This window comes from Dendropsophus ebraccatus, chromosome 11 (genome assembly GCF_027789765.1).
Source record: "Dendropsophus ebraccatus isolate aDenEbr1 chromosome 11, aDenEbr1.pat, whole genome shotgun sequence".
NCBI classification, from domain to species: domain Eukaryota; kingdom Metazoa; phylum Chordata; class Amphibia; order Anura; family Hylidae; genus Dendropsophus; species Dendropsophus ebraccatus.
In genome coordinates this window covers 98,317,549-98,339,175 of record NC_091464.1, presented here as the reverse complement: position 1 = coordinate 98,339,175, position 21,627 = coordinate 98,317,549, and the positions used below count along the sequence as shown (strand labels likewise).

Below are 21,627 nucleotides of genomic sequence, written 5' to 3'. Positions count from 1 at the left end.
GTGCCTCATACATCCTATAAGGTACGAGGCATATACACATCCTATAAGGGATGAGGCACATATACATCCTATAAGGGACGAGGCACATATACACATCCTATAAAGGACGAGGCACATATACATCCTATAAGGGATGAGGCACATATACATCCTATAAGGTACGAGGCATATACACATCCTATAAGGGATATGTGCCTCATCCCTTATAGGATGTATATGTGCCTCGTCCTTTATAGGATGTGTATATGTGCCTCGTCCCTTATAGGATGTATATGCGCCTCGTCCCTTATAGGATGTGTATATGTGCCTCGTCCCTTATAGGATGTATATGCGCCTCGTCCCTTATAGGATGTGTATGTGCCTCGTCCCTTATAGGATGTATATGTGCCTCGTCCTTTATAGGATGTGTATATGTGCCTCGTCCCTTATAGGATGTGTATGTGCCTCGTCCCTTATAGGATGTATATGTGCCTCGTCCTTTATAGGATGTGTATATGTGCCTCGTCCCTTATAGGATGTATATGCGCCTCGTCCCTTATAGGATGTATATGCCTCGTCCCTTATAGGATGTATATGTGCCTCGTCCTTTATAGGATGTGTATATGTGCCTCGTCCCTTATAGGATGTATATGTGCCTCGTCCTTTATAGGATGTGTATATGTGCCTTGTCCCTTATAGGATGTATATGCCTCGTCCCTTATAGGATGTATATGTGCCTCGTCCTTTATAGGATGTGTATATGTGCCTCGTCCCTTATAGGATGTATATGTGCCTCGTCCCTTATAGGATGTGTATATGTGCCTCGTCCCTTATAGGATGTATATGTGCCTCGTCCCTTATAGGATGTATATGTGCCTCGTCCCTTATAGGATGTATATGTGCCTCGTCCCTTATAGGATGTGTATGCGCCTCGTCCCTTATAGGATGTATATGCGCCTCGTCCCTTATAGGATGTATATGTGCCTCGTCCCTTATAGGATGTGTATATGTGCCTCGTCCCTTATAGGATGTATATGCGCCTCGTCCCTTATAGGATGTATGTGCCTCGTCCCTTATAGGATATATATGCCTCGTCCCTTATAGGATGTATATGCGCCTCGTCCCTTATAGGATGTATATGTGCCTCGTCCCTTATAGGATGTATATGTGCCTCGTCCCTTATAGGATGTGTATATGCGCCTCGTCCCTTATAGGATGTATATGCGCCTCGTCCCTTATAGGATGTATGTGCCTCGTCCCTTATAGGATGTATATGTGCCTCGTCCCTTATAGGATGTGTATGTGCCTCGTCCCTTATAGGATGTATATGCGCCTCGTCCCTTATAGGATATATATGTGCCTCGTCCCTTATAGGATGTATATGTGCCTCGTCCCTTATAGGATGTGTATATGTGCCTCGTCCCTTATAGGATGTGTATATGTGCCTCGTCCCTTATAGGATGTGTATGTGCCTCGTCCCTTATAGGATGTATATGTGCCTCGTCCCTTATAGGATGTATATGTGCCTCGTCCCTTATAGGATGTATATGCGCCTCGTCCCTTATAGGATATATATGTGCCTCGTCCCTTATAGGATGTATATGTGCCTCGTCCCTTATAGGATATATATGTGCCTCGTCCCTTATAGGATGTATATGAGCCTCGTCCCTTATAGGATGTATATGTGCCTCGTCCCTTATAGGATGTATATGTGCCTCATCCCTTATAGGATGTGTATATGCCTCGTACCTTATAGGATGTATATGCGCCTCATCCCTTATAGGATGTATATGTGCCTCGTCCCTTATAGGATGTATATGTGCCTCGTCCCTTATAGGATGTGTATATGTGCCTCGTCCCTTATAGGATGTATATGTGCCTCGTCCCTTATAGGATGTATATGTGCCTCATCCCTTATAGGATGTGTATATGCCTCGTACCTTATAGGATGTATATGCGCCTCATCCCTTATAGGATGTATATGTGCCTCGTCCCTTATAGGATGTATATGTGCCTCGTCCCTTATAGGATGTGTATATGCGCCTCGTCCCTTATAGGATGTGTATATGTGCCTCGTCCCTTATAGGATGTATATGCGCCTCGTCCCTTATAGGATGTATATGCGCCTCGTCCCTTATAGGATGTGTATATGTGCCTCGTCCCTTATAGGATGTATATGCGCCTCGTCCCTTATAGGATGTGTATGTGCCTCGTCCCTTATAGGATGTATATGTGCCTCGTCCTTTATAGGATGTGTATATGTGCCTTGTCCCTTATAGGATGTATATGCCTCGTCCCTTATAGGATGTATATGTGCCTCGTCCTTTATAGGATGTGTATATGTGCCTCGTCCCTTATAGGATGTATATGCGCCTCGTCCCTTATAGGATGTGTATGTGCCTCGTCCCTTATAGGATGTATATGTGCCTCGTCCCTTATAGGATATATATGCCTCGTCTCTTATAGGATGTATATGTGCCTCGTCCCTTATAGGATGTATATGTGCCTCGTCTCTTATAGGATGTGTGTGCCTCGTCTCTTATAGGATGTATATGTGCCTCGTCCCTTATAGGATGTATATGTGCCTCGTCCCTTATAGGATGTATATATGTGCCTCGTCCCTTATAGGATATGTATATATGCCTCGTCCCTTATAGGATGTGTATATATGCCTCGTCCCTTATAGGATGTGTATATGTGCCTCGTCCCTTATAGGATGTATATGTGCCTCGTCCCTTATAGGATGTATATGTGCCTCGTCCCTTATAGGATGTATATGTGCCTCGTCCCTTATAGGATATGTATGTGCCTCGTCCCTTATAGGATGTATATGTGCCTCGTCTCTTATAGGATGTGTATGTGCCTCGTCCCTTATAGGATGTATATGTGCCTCGTCCCTTATAGGATGTATATGTGCCTCGTCCCTTATAGGATGTATATGTGCCTCGTCCTTTATAGGATGTGTATATGCCTCGTCCCTTATAGGATGTGTATGTGCCTCATCCCTTATAGGATGTGTATGTGTGCCTCGTCCCTTATAGGATATAAATGCCTCGTCCCTTATAGGATGTATATGCGCCTCGTCCCTTATAGGATATATATGCCTCGTCCCTTATAGGATGTATATGTGCCTCGTCCCTTATAGGATGTATATGTGCCTCGTCCCTTATAGGATATATATGTGCCTCGTCCCTTATAGGATGTATATGTGCCTCGTCCCTTATAGGATGTGTATGTGCCTCGTCCCTTATAGGATGTATATGTGCCTCGTCCCTTATAGGATGTGTATGTGCCTCATCCCTTATAGGATGTGTATGTGTGCCTCGTCCCTTATAGGATATAAATGCCTCGTCCCTTATAGGATGTGTATATGTGCCTCGTCCCTTATAGGATGTATATGTGCCTCGTCCCTTATAGGATGTATATGCGCCTCGTCCCTTATAGGATGTATATGTGCCTCGTCCCTTATAGGATGTATATATGTGCCTCGTCCCTTATAGGATGTGTATATGTGCCTCGTCCCTTATAGGATGTGTATGTGCCTCGTCCCTTATAGGATGTATATGTGCCTCGTCCCTTATAGGATGTGTATGCGCCTCGTCCCTTATAGGATGTATATGTGCCTCGTCCCTTATAGGATATATATGCCTCGTCCCTTATAGGATGTGTATATGTGCATCGTCCCTTATAGGATGTATATGTGCCTCGTCCCTTATAGGATGTATATGTGCCTCGTCCCTTATAGGATGTATATGCGCCTCGTCCCTTATAGGATGTATATGCGCCTCGTCCCTTATAGGATGTATATATGCCTCGTCCCTTATAGGATATATAAGCCTCATCCCTTATAGGATATGTATGTGCCTCGTCCCTTATAGGAGGTATATGTGCCTCGTCCCTTATAGGATGTATATGCGCCTCGTCCCTTATAGGATGTATATGCGCCTCGTCCCTTATAGGATGTATATGTGCCTCGTCCCTTATAGGATGTATATGCCTCGTCCCTTATAGGATGTATATGTGCCTCATCCCTTATAGGATGTATATGTGCCTCGTCCCTTATAGGATGTATATGTGCCTCGTCCCTTATAGGATGTATATGTGCCTCGTCCCTTATAGGATGTATATGTGCCTCGTCCCTTATAGGATGTATATGAGCCTCGTCCCTTATAGGATGTGTATATGCCTCGTCCCTTATAGGATATATATGCCTCGTCCCTTATAGGATGTATATGTGCCTCGTCCCTTATAGGATGTGTATATGTGCCTCGTCCCTTATAGGATGTATATGTGCCTCGTCCCTTATAGGATGTATATGTGCCTCGTCCCTTATAGGATGTATATGTGCCTCGTCCCTTTGTTGTGTCAGTTAGCTGCTGCTGCACAACTGACACTCCCAGCATATCTGCTTGGGCACTACAACTCCTCCCAGCATACCTCCTTGTGCAAAAGGAATTATGTTGGGAGTTGTACTGCTCAAGAAGGCATTGCACTGTATCTTATTTGCCCATATCAGAGGGTTATTTGCTGATAGTTTCCCTATAATTATGGATTAATGGACCTGCTGGGCGTAGTAGTATTACCTCAGCCTGACCCTTAGCACTCCAGGAGCCATATAGAGTCTCTCCAGTCTGGTTCTAGCCAGCACTCCCCCTTGTAGAGCCTTGGGGCCCGTGTGGCCCTTGCGCACCAGCAGCTCCACCACCATAGAAGCCTTGTGCACACTCCTCTTCCGCAGTCTCTGTTACAGCTTCTCCATGACTGAGGGGGACAAGCTCCATAGCAGCCCCATGGGCAGCACTCCTGTGTAGTCACCCCCCAGGGCCGCATCCCTCTGCACATCTACAGTGCCGCAGCTGTCAGCCCTTAAGTGTGCACAGGAACCAAATAGGCAGCCCTGCTCTTCCCCCACCACGGCCCTCAGCTTTACTGGCTCCCTAGGACTCAGCCCCTGGACTCGGACGTGCAGTTTCCCATCCCCCAGGGAGGCGGCACTGACAGGTATACTGGGCGGTGTACACTATGTACAGTCCGTGCTCTCCACAGCCCTGCCGCAGCACAGCGACCTGCTACCAAACTAAGCATCACTCTGCATGAACTAGCTGCATCGGGGGTGGGTATTGCGGTGGTTCAGGCATCATTGTATGGGAATGCTTAAATGCCTGCTGCCCACGGGATCGGCTCAGGAGGACGGCATGTACACAGTAGAATAGCCGGCAATAGCAATCGCTAAGTCGCTATTTGAATTTGGCGCCGCCGGGCATGGAGGGTGGGCGGTCAGCAGAGGTGACACTAGGGGGCAGTGGGCGCACAGAGAACATGGCCGGCGCTCAGATGGCTGCCTGCTGTGTTCTCTGCGCTATACTTTATGTTAAACTGCGCTATTAGGCAGTTTAACATAAAGTATCGATACCAGGCAATCCTGGTACCGAACCGTTTTTATGCCCGGAATATCGATAGTAGTATCGATATTTCGGTGCATCGTGCATCACTAGTTGTCTCTGTATAAGACTTGGAGCTCAGGGCGATGTTCTTAAGAAAGATCAATGCAAAAATGGAGGGGAGGGGGGATTGTCAACGTTACGTAAAAAAATTGGCAGATGGCATGTCTGGTGTTGGGGGTCTGAGGAGGCTGCAAGGGACGTTGTCTCTGTGGTCACAAATACAGTGAAGGAGCAGCAGTAGTCATTGGAGGCCAGTGGAGGTCCAGCAATAGTCATTTGAGGCCAGTACAGGAGCAGCAGTAGTCAACATGGAGGCCAGGCAGGATCAGCAGTAGCCAACATGGAGGCCAGGCAGGATCAGCAGTAGCCAACATGGAGGCCAGGCAGGATCAGCAGTAGCCAACATGGAGGCCAGGCAGGATCAGCAGTAGCCAACATAGAGGCCAGGCAGGAGCAACAGTAGCCAACATGGAGGCCAAGCAGGAGCAACAGTAGCCAACATGGAGGCCAAGCAGGAGCAGCAGTTGCCAACATGGAAGCCAGTTAAGGCCCAGCAGTAGCCAACATGGAGGCAAGGGCAGGCACACCAGTAGTCAACCTAGATGCCAGTTAAGGCTCAGCAGTAGCCAACAAGGAGGCAAGGAGGAGGATTATCACTCCATGTAATAAATACAATGATCAGCTGATGACAACGATCATCGGCTGATCGTTGATATAGGCTTGGACCTATTTTCGTGGGGCGCCGACCGTGCACCGCTACGTGTAATAGCGGTGCGCGGACGGCGACTGACAATATACATTACCTATCCACGTTCCAGGGCTGCTGCTGCGGTCTTCTTCTCCCCGGGTCCTGCGCCCTCTAGCTTCAGAGTGGCCTGTCAGCTGACAGGCCACTTTGAAGTTAGAGAGCGCGGACCCGTGGAGAAGAAGACCGCAGCAGCAGCCCTGGAACGTGGATAGGTATTGTATATAGTTAAGCAAGGGCTGCAAAGACATAGGTAACTATGTCCCTGCAGCCTTTGTTTAACGATTATCGGGCTGTGTAATAGGTCCGCTTCTCGTTTACAGGTATTATCGGGCCCCCATCGTCCCGTGTAATACCACGCCATTTCCCCACCTCCGTCTCCACAGCATACTGTCAATGGGTACTGCCTCCATCCTCCTCATCCTCCTCATGGCCCTGCATATCCTCCTCCTTTGGTCTGGCAGGAAGGCTCATCTCCTTCTCCTCCACCCGTCTCCCCCTAAGAGTTCCTGTGCGTTCAGGTCCTCGTCCTCCTCCTCAACTTCCTCTCCCTTCTCCTCTGCCAAGCCTTCCTCCAGCGACCCAGGCTGCGACAGTGGCAAGACCCCCTCCCCCTCGCCACTGAGTTGCATCAGCATCAGCTCCAGTACATGAAGCATGGCTATGATGGCGCTCAGTCCTGTGTCTTGCCCACTGACCAGAAAGGTGGCCTCCTCAAAGGGTTGTAGCAAGCGTCAGGTGTCACGCATGAGCTGCCACTGGCTGAGCTCCAGGTTACACAGGGGAGTCGCCATGTCCGCCTGCATCAAGAGGAAATCAGTCAAGGCCTTCCTCTGCTCATAGAGCCGGTCCAGCATGTGGAGGGTGGAGTTCCACCGCGTGGCTACATCGCAAATGAGACGATGGTTGGGAAGACCATTCCTCCGCTGCAGGTCGAGGAGGATGGGGTGGGAGCGACTTGAATGGCTGAAATGGTTACACAGCTTTCAAGCCATTGACATCACAGTCTGTAAATGGGATGAAGACTTTAGACAGTGTGTAACTATTAGGTTTAGAACATGTGCCATACACAGGGCGAGCCTCATAGCTCCTCGACGCAGCGCGGAGAGAATCTTACTCCCATTGTCACTCACCACCGTCCCAACTTTCAGATGGCGTGGAGTCAGCAACGAGAGGATTTGTCTCGAGCAGGCAGTGCAGCTCTTCCCCTGTGTGTCTCCTTTCACCCAGGCAGGCTAGGTGCAGCACATCGTGACACCTCCGTGCTCCACCCAAGTGGTACAAGGGAGGAACACTGGCGGTTGAGGAGGTTTTGGACCTACTGGAGGAGGTGGAGGAGGACCGCGACACAGGAACCCTGCTGTGACAACGGGGTGGTGTCATCGCCTTTCTCTGGCCAAGTTGCTGGGAGTCCGCCAGCCATATTACATTTACCCACTGAGCAGTAATGGACATATACTGCCCTTGCCCGTAATTACAGCTCCAGATGTCTGTGGTTAAATGTACATGTCTGCTCACTGAATGGCTCAGCGAGTCAGCAACCATGATGCCAGGCTGCCTACTGCTAGAAACACAGGGGCCACCAGCTGAAGAAGGGAGTGAAGCCCCACTCCCTTCCACAGAGGAGGTCTGACTCTGTGAGAGGCCCCCCTGACTACTGCTGCTTCCTGCTGATGACCGCGGGTCTGCCTGGGCCTGCTGTGACCCACTATCACCCTGTTCCTAGGCGGAAAGGTGGTGGTGCTTCATATGGACAGCCATGGCGCTGGTGCCAGGACGGCAACTCTTGCCTCTTTTAATGCGCCTGTCACACAGGCGACAGATGACCACATAGGTATCCTCCGGCACTTTTTAAAAAACTGCCAGGTGTAGAGTCTAGTACCGACAGGCTGCGAGGATGGGCGGGCGCTGACCATACTTGGACCTGCAGTGGAGGAGGTTTCCCCAGTGGTCATCTGCTTGTCCCGGCTACGCTTACAACTTGTTAGTTGACTACTGCTTCCTGTCTGCTTCTTAGTTGTGGCGGGCCTGCTGGTGGATAGATTCCCGGTTGACGAATCTGTCGAATAAGCCAAATTTTGCAGTGGATCCCATGTAACATCCGACGTAGGATCATCCTGTTCCAGAATGATGCTATCATCCTCATCAGGCTCCTGCCCAGCTCTCTCTCATCTACTGCCTACTGCTCTCCTGCCAGGCCTAACATGGGCCTGCTCTTATATCACCTCCGACACAGCTATGCCCAGCACTTGATTGTCCCCTGTCTCTTCCTCCACGTGCTCATCCTCATCAAAGAGCAGTTCGCTGCTCATAGACGTCTACAGTTCCCTAGCAGGCGGCGGTTCAAAAGTTAGCGGGATGTTGCTGAGGATGTCAGATGGAGGACGTGGGGGCATTGCTGCGTGCCCGTGCCAAGTCAGGGTCTTGTCCGAGGTACCCACAGATACCTGGCTGTCTGTCTCACTACTCATCCTTGTGGACGTCGAAGTGTGAGCCAGCCACTCCAGGACTGTGGAATTAGACGTGTGGACACGACCCTAGTGTGACAAAGGAAGCTCCGGCCTGCCACTGGACCCTCTTCCTGCGCTACTTCCTCTTCTGCCCCTTGAGCCAGACTCTCTGCCCTGCCCTCTGCCTGAAACACTTGTGCCATGACTTTATATTTAAATTATGATTTCTACACTTGGTAGATGAGAACAGTATTTTCTGTAATATATAGGACTTGTGTGTATGTATATATATATATATATATATATATATATATATATATATATATATAGGACTTGTGTTATATAGGACAACTATAGAAATTCTCTATATATGTAGCACTTTTTTAAAGACTTTTGTGCTATGCATACTATCAGAAGGGTCCAAGTATAGAAATTGTCTGTGTATATATATATATATATATATATATATAGCACTTTTTTTTTAAACTATTATGCTATACACCTGCACCAGGTATTTTTGTGTCTCAGGATAAGACATATGTGATATACACACTATCAGAAGTATAGGACTTGTATATCTGTACAGCACGTTTTTTTTTCCGTGCACCCTTTGCTGTCCTATGCCTAATCTATCTATCTTTCACCCTTTCTATATTTCTCTCTCAATCACTAGATGTTTCTCCTCTCCGCTTTTCTAATCGTTCCTTTCCTACAATATCTTCTCAGTAGTCTGTAGTACACAACAGCACCAGCAACGTTTTGCCGTTTTGTCAATGACGAGCTCCGTGCACTGCTAACAGTATCCTCTCTCTCTCTCTCTCTCTCTACACACTGCGTGGTGCGGTGACCGCTCCTCTTAAACCAATACCGACGTCACACAGGGGGTGGGCTACTGCAAGATCCCTGCTGATTGGATGTGTTTCGGGCGTCATGGGAAAGCGCTTTTCCCGCCCCGAACACTTCCTGCTTTCTAGAATGGCGGCTGTCGTTTTAGAAAGCAAGAAAAAAAAAACGGAGCGGATTTCCCAAAATTCGAATCTGATCGGACTCGGATTTTTGGAAAAATCCGAGCCGGATTCCATACCGGCCGAACCGGTTTGGTCATCTCTAGTTGCCGATTGGCTTGAGATATAGACTAAGGGTAAAGAGAAGCGTCACCTACAATAACTCTTTCAGAAACCACCTCTGGTCTCATTTGCCTTTTTTTTTTTTTTTTTTTAGAATTTTTTAAAAGTTTTTGTAGATTTCAGCGTGATCTTCGAGATGGAAGTGCTGCTCTGCACGGGGACGTCACTTTTTCGCAAACCATATCATTTTTTAAAATTCCGTCCAAGTGAAGGGCATATGGAAAGCCCAGGTTTTTGTGGGGTGTTTTTTTTTTTTTTTGCCTGTGTGAACACACTGAAAGGCAGGGGCGGGCTGGGCCGGGGGGCAGGGAGGCATTTGCCCCCCGGGCCGGTCTTTCCCAAGTACATTATAGGGCCGGGCCAGCCCTATAATATACTTGGGAAAGACTGACCCGGCCCTAGATTAACTAGCAGCGCCGCGGCTGCGCTGCTAATCGGAGGCTGAGGGCCGCTGCCGGACCGAGTGTCAGGCAGCTCCCTCAGTCCGGTGTCGGCCCTCAGTTTCCGATTAGCAGCGCAGGCGCTTCAATCTAATCCTTAGGTGCGGGGACCGCAACTCACCTGTCCCGCTCCCCAGCAGCTCCTCTCTCATCGTCCGGCGCACGCAGCAGGGTACAGAGACGCTGCCGGCACCGGATGTGACCTGCAGCCTCTATCTGTAGGGACACCCCGCACAGGCAGCGTCTCTGAACCCTGCTGCCTGACACCGAAAGATGAGAGGGGGGAGCGCGCGCTGGAGAGGAACCAGTGACAGGTGAGATATTGTGGGGGGACTGGTCGCTATATGGGACACTATGGAGGGGGGAACTGGCTGCTATATAGAGGGGGGGAGGAATCGGCTGCTTTATGGGGGGGATGAATTGGCAGCTATATGGGGGGGAGGAATTGGCAGCTATATGGGGGGGAGGAATTGGCAGCTATATGGGGCACTATAGAGGGGGGAATTGGCAGCTATATGGGATACTATGGAGGGGAGAATTGTCTACTATACATTACTATGGAGGGGGGAATTGTTTACTATATAGAGTACTATGGCGGGGGGGGGGGGGGAATTGTCTACTACATTGGGCACTATGGGGGGGGGAATTGGCCACTATGTGGGGCATTATGGGGGAGATTGGCTACTGTATGGGGCACTATGGAGTGGGGATTGGCTACTATATGAGGCACTATGAAATGAGTGAGTTAGCTACTATATGAGGCACTATGGGTGATTGGCTACATTATAGGGCTCTATGGAGGAATGGGCTACCATATTAGGCACTATTGGAGGGATCGGCTACTAGATGGGGCACTATGAGGGGGAAATTGGCTACTATATGGGGCACTATGGAGGGATTTGGCTACTAGATGGGGCACTATGAGGGGGGAATTGGCTACTATATGGGGCACTGGCTACTATATGGAGGACTATGGAGGGATTTGGCTACATATAGGGCACTATGGAGGGATTTGACTACTAGATGGGGCACTATGAGGGGGGAATTGGCTACTATATGGGGCACCGGCTACTATATGGGGGACTATGGAGGGATTTGGCTACTATATGGGGGACTGGCTACTATATGGGGCATTATGGAGGGATTTGACTTCTAGATGGGGCACTATGAGGGTGGAATTGGCTACTATATGGGGCACTGGCTACTATGAAGGTGCCGGCAGTAGCCCAAGCACTAAACCCCCAGAAACACCTGACCTCACTCAGCCAGCTAGCCCCCCTCTTCCTCACTGCTCTGTGCTACCACTCCTGCCTGCTGCATTATTACTATGGGCACACAGTAGGAGACATTATTACTATGGAGAAACAGCACAGGGGGCATTATTACTATGGGGACACAGCACAGGGGCCTTAATTACTATATGAAGGCCACAGCAGGACAGGGAACATTATTACTATGGAAGGCACAGAAGAAAGGGGACCCAACTACTATATGGATGCACAGAGGGGGCCTAACTCCTGTATGGGGGCACAGAGGATGTCTATACTGTATGAGCGAGAACCCTAAAATGTTTGGCAGATTCTATGCAGACGAGTTGTGTACGGGAAAAGTCTTCATGATGGCTGGGCATGATGGAGAAGTAAGCGAAAAGTGAGCGGCTTTGATCAGAGAAGATGTGTATGGGGATGATCCTGGTATTTGTACAATGGAAGTTATTTAGTATTGGTATGGGGATGGTAATGGTGGTGGTCCCAGTTAGGTGATAATATATGTTTCTTATTTACTGTTATTATTGGTCTTGGTATACTGGATTTCAGTTATGGTATTGGTGGTATTAGTTACTATCTGGTGGTAATGGTTGTGAGGTGATAATAAGTTTTTTTGTATACAGGTATTATTGGTAATATTGTGTACTGCATTTGGTCAGTAACAGTGTGATGGAACTGTGATATTTACAGTATGGTGATAATAAGGTCATGTTATATATTTGTTCTATCCCCTATTAGTGCTGTTCGGGGTCACTCCCACACAATGAGCCCCTACAGATCTATGTATACTGATCTCCCACAAAGCCTCCAGTATACAATACACCTAGGATCCTCCATATATACCAGCTGCAGACACTACAACTCTCAGCATTTACTGACAGCCTGAAGCCCTCAGGATATGCTGGGAGTTGTAGAACATACGAACAAAAAATCCTCTAACAGCTGATACTGCAGAGATTTGGTGCTGGACCTTAAGCGCTGATGGTTGTATTGGGGCTGGTCTTCACAGCCAATCACAATGGCTGTTCATGGCTGGGAGCACTGGCCCCAATACTATAATTCTGTGGCATGTGTGGCATCTACTTTCCCCACACTGATTTGGGGAGGGTAATAGTAGGTAAGAGCCAGATTAGTCCTTAAAGGATGGGCCGCTAGCCTGCTACTCATGGGCCAGTGCTGTGTGCTTGCCCCCCAGGCTAAAATTTGCCAGCCAGCCCCTGCTGAAAGGGTTCCATGCTGGTTGGTGAAGTGGCCCATGATGCTTTTGTTGAGGTTAGGGACTATTGTTGGGATTAGTGGCTCTGGATCCTCATCAGGGAGGTGAGGAAATGAATCACAAACAGAGCATCACAAAACCGTAACAGAAGAAGGAATTGTGGGTATAAATGTTTCAGCCTCCGATGTATATATGTACTATGGGTATGTATATACGTACTATGGGTATGTACATATGTGCTATGTGTATGTATATATGTACTATGTGTATACTGTGTGTATGTATATATGTACTATGTGTATGTATATATATACTGTGTGTATGTATACTATGTGTATGTACATATGTGCTATGTGTATGTATATATGTACTGTGTGTATACTATGTGTATGTATATATGTACTATGTCTATACACTCCGGCCACTCCGGTCTATACACTATTCTCTATCGTCCATATTGGCAGCACAACAGATGGGGGGGGGGGGTCTCCAACCCTGTGTACCTATGGACAAGGAAATATTTTATTTTTCCTCTTGCCCCTGTAACCTGTGGTTAGGGATACATGGCCACCATTTATTACTGGCTGTGTTCAGATAGATTTACGTTTTTGCTGGAGTTCTGCGGCTTTGGGACAGAGGCTCTGTCAGGATCGCGGAGGACCCGGCGGCATCTTGGTAAAGACGGAAGCAATGCAAGGCAAGGCAGAACGTCCACTACCGGGTCTCCTCCGCCATTAGGGAGTCACACAGAGCAGTGAAAAGGCAGCGGTAAGATGACTGATGACCCTCTCAGGGTTAGAGTGGACAGTGATAGCCTGTTAACCCTTCCTGGAGCAAATCATTTTGGGTAGTGGGAGCGATATAGGCTGATTGTGCTGGATGCATCTCGTCTGCAGGACTTCACCGAGGAGGCGGAGCTTAACTGTTAAATCGCCCGCACCATCATAACAGTGCTACAGACCTATTCACAGCTAGCTGAGGTTTGACCAGATTATGGTTGTTGTAGTACTGCTTGCTAAGCATATTTCAATACAATGTTTATTGCAGATGTCTTCTATTCCAGCAGGTGGTCTCGAGGACGCAAGAGCACCTCTAAGCACAAGAACTTGTCTTGTATCCGGTTCGCTAAGTCAAGGAAATTTCCTTGACAAGATGTTGTGGTCTGGGTGAAAGACTTTGCTCAGCAGTCCATTGGAGAACTTAAAGATACACTCAAGAATAGATCAAGGAAAAGGGATGAAGAAGCCATTCTTCCCCTCTAGGTTCCCACTCTGACCAAGAGTTTACTGTGATTGATGAGGCAGGCGCAACATCCTCATCTTCATCGTCTTCCTCAGATGAGGAAATAAGACCAGAGAAGTGTTACTTCCCAGTGGATAGAATCCAGAAGCTGATGAAGGCAATTAATCCGCCCAATTTAAGAAAGTAAATCTAGCCATAGACTGGCATCCAGAACTATGGCCCTATCTACTGCAGGTAGAAGGGCTTTGTGGCTAAAGCCTTGGACAGAGTTGTTTGGTACAGAGCTCGATACCTTAATGGAGGAGCTGTCTGATAAGAAGGGAAAGTCCCTTCCTCAGATCCCTACAGCTTGCAGACACTTTAGAAAGCCAAGGTCCCCACCTTGGAGGCAGTCTAGATACTCCAAACAGAGTTGGGACTTTCTCTCGTAGAAGGGGCAACTCAAGACAGATCGCCAAGAAAGGAACCAAAAAAAACAATTTTTGACTCCATAAGTTTGCCGGTCGGCGGGCAATTTTTTTGGGAAACCTGGGCTTCTGCAGTTCAAGATCCCTGGGTTGTAAATACCATCTCTTCCTTTAAACCCTCTTCCCTTAGAAAGATTTTTAATTTCAAGAAGAAAGTGAAAGGGGAAGCATTCTAGAGCAGCAGGTCTTGCACCTACTGACAATTGCAGCCTTGGAGGAAGTTCCTCCAGCATAAGAAGGGAAAGAGGTATATTCTCCAATTTTTTGGTCCCAAAGCCGTCCGGCAAATGGAGATTAATGATAGATTTAAGATATTTGAACAAATATATCATCAACAAAAAATTTCACATCAATAATCCTGCTTGGAGACTTCATGGTGTCCTTGGACCTCCAGGATGCATACTTCCACGTGCCTATCCTACCCTGCCACAGAAAATTTCTAGGCATAGCTCTACCTCTCCCGGGGCAGGTCAAACACCTCCAATTGAGGGTCCTGCCTTTTGGCATAAGTACGGCGCCGTTCGTCTTCACCAAAATAGTCTAAGCAGTAGTAGTTGTTTTGAGACTTCATGGGGTTAAGGATAGTTCCTTATCTAGAAGAGTGGCCGATCATGGCACCTACAACAGATCTAGGCATGAAGACCAGAGTAGTTCTAGATTTCCTCCATCAGCTAGGCTGGGTGGTGAATCAGGGAAAATCAGACCTGGAACCATCAACAACCGAAGCCTTCCTAAAGTTTCATTATAGACACCATCCAGATGAGACTATCTGCTCAGAGGAAGTGCAGGATGCAACTGGGATCTCGGTTCTTAACTCCGCGTCACGTCTCATTGAGAACTCATCAACTTTCATCAACTTCAGAAGCTGTCCTGTGATCTCTGTGGCATCTCAGGCATCTTCAACAAGAGACGCTCCAGGTATGGAACAGAGATCTAGCAACCCTGGACTATACACTCATGTCCTGTCTATAAACACCAGACTGTCCCTCAGATGGTGGCAGGAAGTGAAAGACGGGATAGATCTTCTGGAACCCGTCTGGGAACTCACAAAAACATTACCATAAACACCTCAGGGACAAACTGGGAGCCCATCTTCATCAGAAGCAAGCTTCAGGATTATGGACCAAAGAAGAAAAAGATTTGCAGTTTTCCGAGCCCTGCGCCAATTCGAGCAGATATTGAAAGTTCAAACAGACAATATAGCAATATAGCAATATAAACAAACAAGGCACAAGGTCCCAGACTCTTCTGAGGGAAGTGGAGAGGATCTTTGTATGGGCAGAGGGAAGGATAACCAGGTTATCTACAACCCACATAAAAGGCACACACAATGTGATAGCCGATCGTCTGAGTCAAGGACTCACGGTCCCAGGAGAATGGTCACTAAACAAGGCGGTGTTCAGACAAATAGTAGATTGGTGAGTACTTCCCCTGGTGGATCTTATGGCAACCAAAGAGAACACCAGGCTGAGCAGATTCTGTTCTCTTTACAGGGAGGACAATCCCTTGGCATTAGATGCCCTGTCTATCCAGAGGCATTTCCAGCTGGCATACGTGTTTCCACCGATCCCACTAACATTGAGGGTATTAGCCAAGATACGCCAAGATAAGGAGAATCTAATAGCCATTATTCCCTTTTGGCCAAAGAGATGTTGGTTTCCACAACTATTGAAGATGAGCGGGGGAGTGTATTGGAGGTTGCCAATGATGAAGGGCCTGGTATCTCAGGGCAACCAGTTGTGTCAGTCTCAAGGCTTTCAACTTGACAGCCTGGAGACTGATAGGCCTGTATTCAGAGCTGGAGGTCTCTCTCAGAAAGTGTTGGATACGCTTTCTCATGCAAAGAGTGTGCCGCCCAACTGTTCATATAACAGAGTTGGTAACATCTTCCAGACCTGGGCTACTTCACAAGATGTTAATCCACAAAGACCATCGGTGGCACAAATTGTGGACTTCCTGCAGGAGGGTTTCGATAAAGGTCTGAAACCTTGTTTGATCAGGGTTCAAATTGCGGCCTTGTCTTTCCTCCTAAACAGGAGACTTCTGCAAGAAAAAGAAGGTGAAAGATTTCATTAGGGCAATAGATCGGTTAAGACCTAGGATAATTAGACCTGTACCTCCCTAGGACCTCACTCTAGTCCCGAAACAACTATGTAAACAGCCATTTGAACCTCTGGATTCAGTAGACACAAGTTCCTCACTTTCAAGGTGGAATTCGTTTTGGCTACAGCCAAGAGGGTGGAAGAACTACAGGCTCTAGCAGCAGGTGAACCATATACAACCTTTCTACAAGATAAGGTAATCTGGAGATACTTACCAGGTTTTCAACCCAAAGTCTCTACTTTTTCAAACATAAATCACTCCATCCTGCATTGGGTTTTTGCTCCAGAGAGTGTGGAGGAAAAAGACTATTCCACTCTCGACGTAGTCAGAGCGTTAAGAATATACCTACAGAGAACTTCTTCTTTTAGGTCAGAAGAGAACTTATGGAAGGAACTAGGGCACAAAGTCCTCAAAGCCGTCCATTTTGCGCTGGATTTGCGATTGCTTGTGTTATACTGCGGCAGGCAGACCGGCTCCGGACTTCACCAAAGCGCATTCGACCACGTCCGTTTTTACCATCTGGGAGGAAAGATGCTCTGTTCCTTTGGACCGGATATGCAACTCAGCTACATGGTCCTCTCCACTCACCTTTGTTAGACATCAGAGAGTTGACTCTCTACTCTCTGGCTAAACAATGTTTACAGCATAGAGCCCTCTATATAGGGGTGTTGTTTCTTGCTAAATCCCCATCTGTTGTGCTGCCAACAGGACTCAGGGAAAACACATTAACATTCTAAATGTTAACTTAGCCGTGCTCACTTTTATCTCACCTATTATCCCACCTCACTATTACTTTACCTCATTTCATTATCTTACCTCACTTCTATTTTATCTTTTGTCTCACTTCCATCTCACCTCACTTCTATCTCTTATTTATTCTCTCACTTGACCTCTATATCACAGTGTCAGCAGTCTGGAAGCACAGACAGATATATACAAGTCAGGGGACACATTGGAAGCACAGACATATATGTGGCAGGTCCCATGTGTCTCCTTACTTCTATATATCTGTGCTTCCAGACTGCTGGCACTGTTATATAGAGGTCAGGAGACACATGGGACCTGTCATATTCCTGTCTGTGCTTCCAGACTGCTGAAACTGTTATATAGTGTTCAGGAGACACATGATACCTGACATATTCCTGTCTGTGCTTCCAGACTTCTGACACTGGTATATAGAGGTCAGGGGACACATGGGACCTGTCATATATCTGTCTGTGCTTCCAGACTGCTGAAACTGTTATATAGAGATCGAGACATGGGACCTGCCATATACCTGTCTGTGCTTCCAGACTGCTGACACTGTTATATAGAGGTCAGGAGACACATGGGACCTGTCATATAACAGTTTCGTCAGTATGGAAGCAAGGGGGGGTGAAAGATATGGTGGCCATGCCCGGCTCCTCACATAAGGGGGAGGGGGTGGCAGGGTAGATATGGCGGGCAGAGGAAAGTCTGGTGAGGAGTCTTACACCCTGTCTGTCTTCTCTCCTCAGATAAGATGGTTCCACCAGACGAAGCGTCCGGGTCCCACACCCTCATTGTGTCCCTCATCAGTGGAGGAGTAGTGGCGGTGGTCCTTGTGGTCATACTGGTCAGACGGCGACATATACGGCGCCGCCCAATGTACAGAGGTGAGAGTCAGAGGTCCTGGATAATAGATCCAATGGGGACCCCCCACCACCACCAGTGTATTAAATGTGTATCTAGGTGTATGGGGTGTACGGGGTCCGGGGCATGAGCGCTGCTGTATACCTGTAGACTATCTATGTATATGGGGTGTACGCGGTCCGGAGCATGAGCGCTGCTGTAGACCTGCAGACTATCTATGTGTATGGGGTGTACGGGGTCCGGAGCATGAGCGCTGCTGTAGACCTGCAGACTATCTATGTGTATGAGGTGTACGGGGTCCGGGGCATGAGCGCTGCTGTATACCTGCAGACTAGCTATGTGTATGGGGTGTACGGGGTCTGGGGCATGAGCACTGCTGTATACCTGCGGACTATCTATGTGTATGAGGTGTACGCGGTCCGGAGCATGAGCGCTGCTGCACACCTGCGGACTAGCTATGTGTATGGGGTGTACGGGGTCTGGGGCATGAGCGCTGCTGTACACCTGCGGACTAGCTATGTGTATGGGGTGTACGCGGTCCGGAGCATGAGCGCTGCTGTACACCTGCGGACTAGCTATGTTTATGGGGTGTACGGGGTCTGGGGCATGAGCGCTGCTGTACACCTGCGGACTAGCTATGTGTATGGGGTGTACGGGGTCTGGGGCATGAGCGCTGCTGTACACCTGCGGACTATCTATGTGTATGGGGTGTACGCGGTCCGGGGCATGAGCGCTGCTGTAGACCTGCGGACTATCTATGTGTATGGGGTGTACGGGGTCCGGGGCATGAGCGCTGCTGTACACCTGCGGACTATCTATGTGTATGGGGTCTGGAGCATGAGCGCTGCTGTATACCTGCGGACTATCTATGTGTATGGGGTGTACGGGGTTCGGGGCATGAGCGCTGCTGTATACCTGCAGACTATCTATGTGTATGGGGTGTACGGGGTTCGGGGCATGAGCGCTGCTGTATACCTGCGGACTATCTATGTGTATGGAGAGGGAGCTGTAAGTATATTGGAGAGGAATAGTTACTCTTGTGAAAAGCAGGATTACTTAGGGGTAATCTTGTTTTCGGGAGCCCATGACAGCACCCCTGGAGAGCACCTCCCACCGCAGGACAGGAAGCCTGAGAACATAAAAGCTTGACACACCTCTCATACCTCAGTTCAATCAAAAGTACTCCAGCGGAGGTTTATATAACAGATGAACATATCAAATAACTTAAAGGAAGCAACATCTGACTAGAAAGATATAGCTATATATATATATAATTAGGGTAGGGTATTTATGAGGGGTGCTGTCATGGGCTCCCGAAAACAATCCTGCTTTTACCCTAACGCCCATGACAGCACCCCTGGAGGACTAGAACAGAAAACTTCCTAGGGGGGGACAACAGCTGACAATACTTTTCGGCCAAAAGCTAGATCAGAGACTGGTCTTAACTGGACTCTATAATGGCTTAAAAAGGTATGGACTGAACTCCAGGTGGCCGCTTTACAAATCTGCTCTAATGTGGCAACCGCTCTTTCTGCCCAAGATGTTGCGAGTGATGTAGTAGAATGGGCCGTAAAAAATGGCGGAGGGGCTTTACCTTTACTAGAATAGGCTAGAGATATAGTCTGTTTAATCCACCTACTTACAGAAGCCCTAGCGGCCGCCTTACCTCTGCTCGGACCTGAGAAATGAAGTAACAGATTTTCAGCTGATCTAAACTCCCTGGTCTTTTCCAGATATTTGAGCAAACACCTCCTGACATCAAGTGTATGAAAAGTTTTTTTTTTTTTAAATTTTATTTCACATAGTCAATTACATACATTCCCAAACAGAATAATAAAACATTCAATACTTAACCCTGCCTCCCCCCATCCTCTCCCACCCCGACAGCACACGGGCAAAAAAAAAGAGGAAAGGTTTACCATTAATCCTGCAAAACCTGCCTATTCCGCCATTTCTTCCATATTTAATGATATTTCCCTTTTCTCCCTTTCCTGGACGCCATCTCTTCATGAACTCTGACCCTTTCCACTGCTCAATCTCCGGGGAGCCTTTCTTCATCCACCACCTGAGAATAACCACCTTAGCACAACCAAGAATTCTGTTAATCAGAGTATTACTTTCCCCATCCTCATTCAGTCCCCCCAATAAAAGTTCCACTTCTGAGTATGTGTCAGTGATATCCATCCCCATCACTTGTCCGACGTATCGGAAGATCTCCCTCCAGAATTGTGCGATGTCCATATCAAATGCACGAGATCTGCCCCTACCTCTTGACATTTCTTACATCTAATGTCCCCTGTCTTCCCATACTGCATCAACCTTTTAGGGGTATAATACAACCAATAAAAAATTTTAAAAAAAATTAATCTGTGCGTCAGACTTCTGGACGTGCACCCCAAATTTCTTACAATAGAATTCCATACCACCTCTTCTATTCTTTCCCACCTTACCCTAGCCCTCTTAACAAACGGGGATTCTCTCTGGATTATGAGATGAGAACTTTCTTCTTGTCCCCTATTTCCCATATATTCTCAAATGTCTCATGTGAACTTCTAACCAATATCTGATCATCTCTAAACTCTCTCATTGCAAACTTCTTCATCTGTGTGTAATAAAATAATTGTGAAATAACCAACCCAAATCTACCTTGAACCTCCGCAAATTATAATATCCACCCATCTTCAAAAAGCTGATGAACATATTTAACCCCATATTTGCTCCAAAATTGTTTCATATTGCTATTTAGTACGCCCTCAAAAACTCCCAAATATTCCCAAATAGGTGTGAAACCCAAGTGACCTGTAATATGAAAGGATTTTTTCACTGCATTCCACGTTTTATCATATAAAGTAACAAACGATAATACCCCCAAATTCTCCACCGTGCATTGACCCGCTTCCAAAATCTCAAAAAAATCTGTGAAACTAGTTTTGTTTTTCAATTTACTCTTTATTAATTTTACAAAACAGCCAACATATCCCATAAAATCACAAACAATAATACTATTAGATAAATACCCCTACCCACCCTCAAATAGAACCATTATTAAAGTAGGCCCATGAGCCAATACAGAACCTGTTTCTCCCGTGGAGTCACCCCGCAGGGCACCGAATAACATTTTTCAGTTGCATGAGGAAACACTTGTCTACCTGTCACTTCCACCTCCCACTATCTGTTCAGTCTCTATTTTACTCTATCTGTATGGGGTCCTCGCCCCCCCGCCCGCCCGCACGAGGGCCACACCCGCGGCCGGGCCAAACCGGACAACACGAAACAATACTACTAACCAAACTAACTAAAAAAAAAATAATTATTGAAAATAAAAAAAATAATTAATAAATTTAAATAGAACATAATCAATCAATAAATAAATAACCTACCAAGATTAGCATTCCTCTATGTCCCCAGCCCCCTTCCGCAGACCAAGCCACTGCAGCCTTCCTCATCCACTAGCCCACGCACACCCACCGAAACCACGATCGCCAGACCCCCACCTTCTTCAGATGGACGGTCGACCACCAACAGAACCATCACT

At 47.5% G+C, this 21,627-nt stretch overlaps 1 protein-coding gene across 2 annotated transcripts in view; it reads left to right on the top strand.

Annotated features, from left to right (window-relative positions):
- The window catches only part of LOC138767892 (ICOS ligand-like), a 71,232-nt gene that overhangs the window by 28,950 nt on the left and 20,655 nt on the right, over positions 1 to 21,627 (top strand). Inside the window, exon 5 of one of the 2 annotated variants that reach the window (XM_069945755.1) lies at positions 17,978 to 18,115. The exons of the other annotated variant lie outside the window; for it this stretch is intronic. Coding sequence (XP_069801856.1) covers positions 17,978 to 18,115 — 138 coding nt within the window. The remainder of the gene's footprint in view (positions 1 to 17,977; positions 18,116 to 21,627) is intronic. 2 annotated transcript variants of the gene reach the window in all.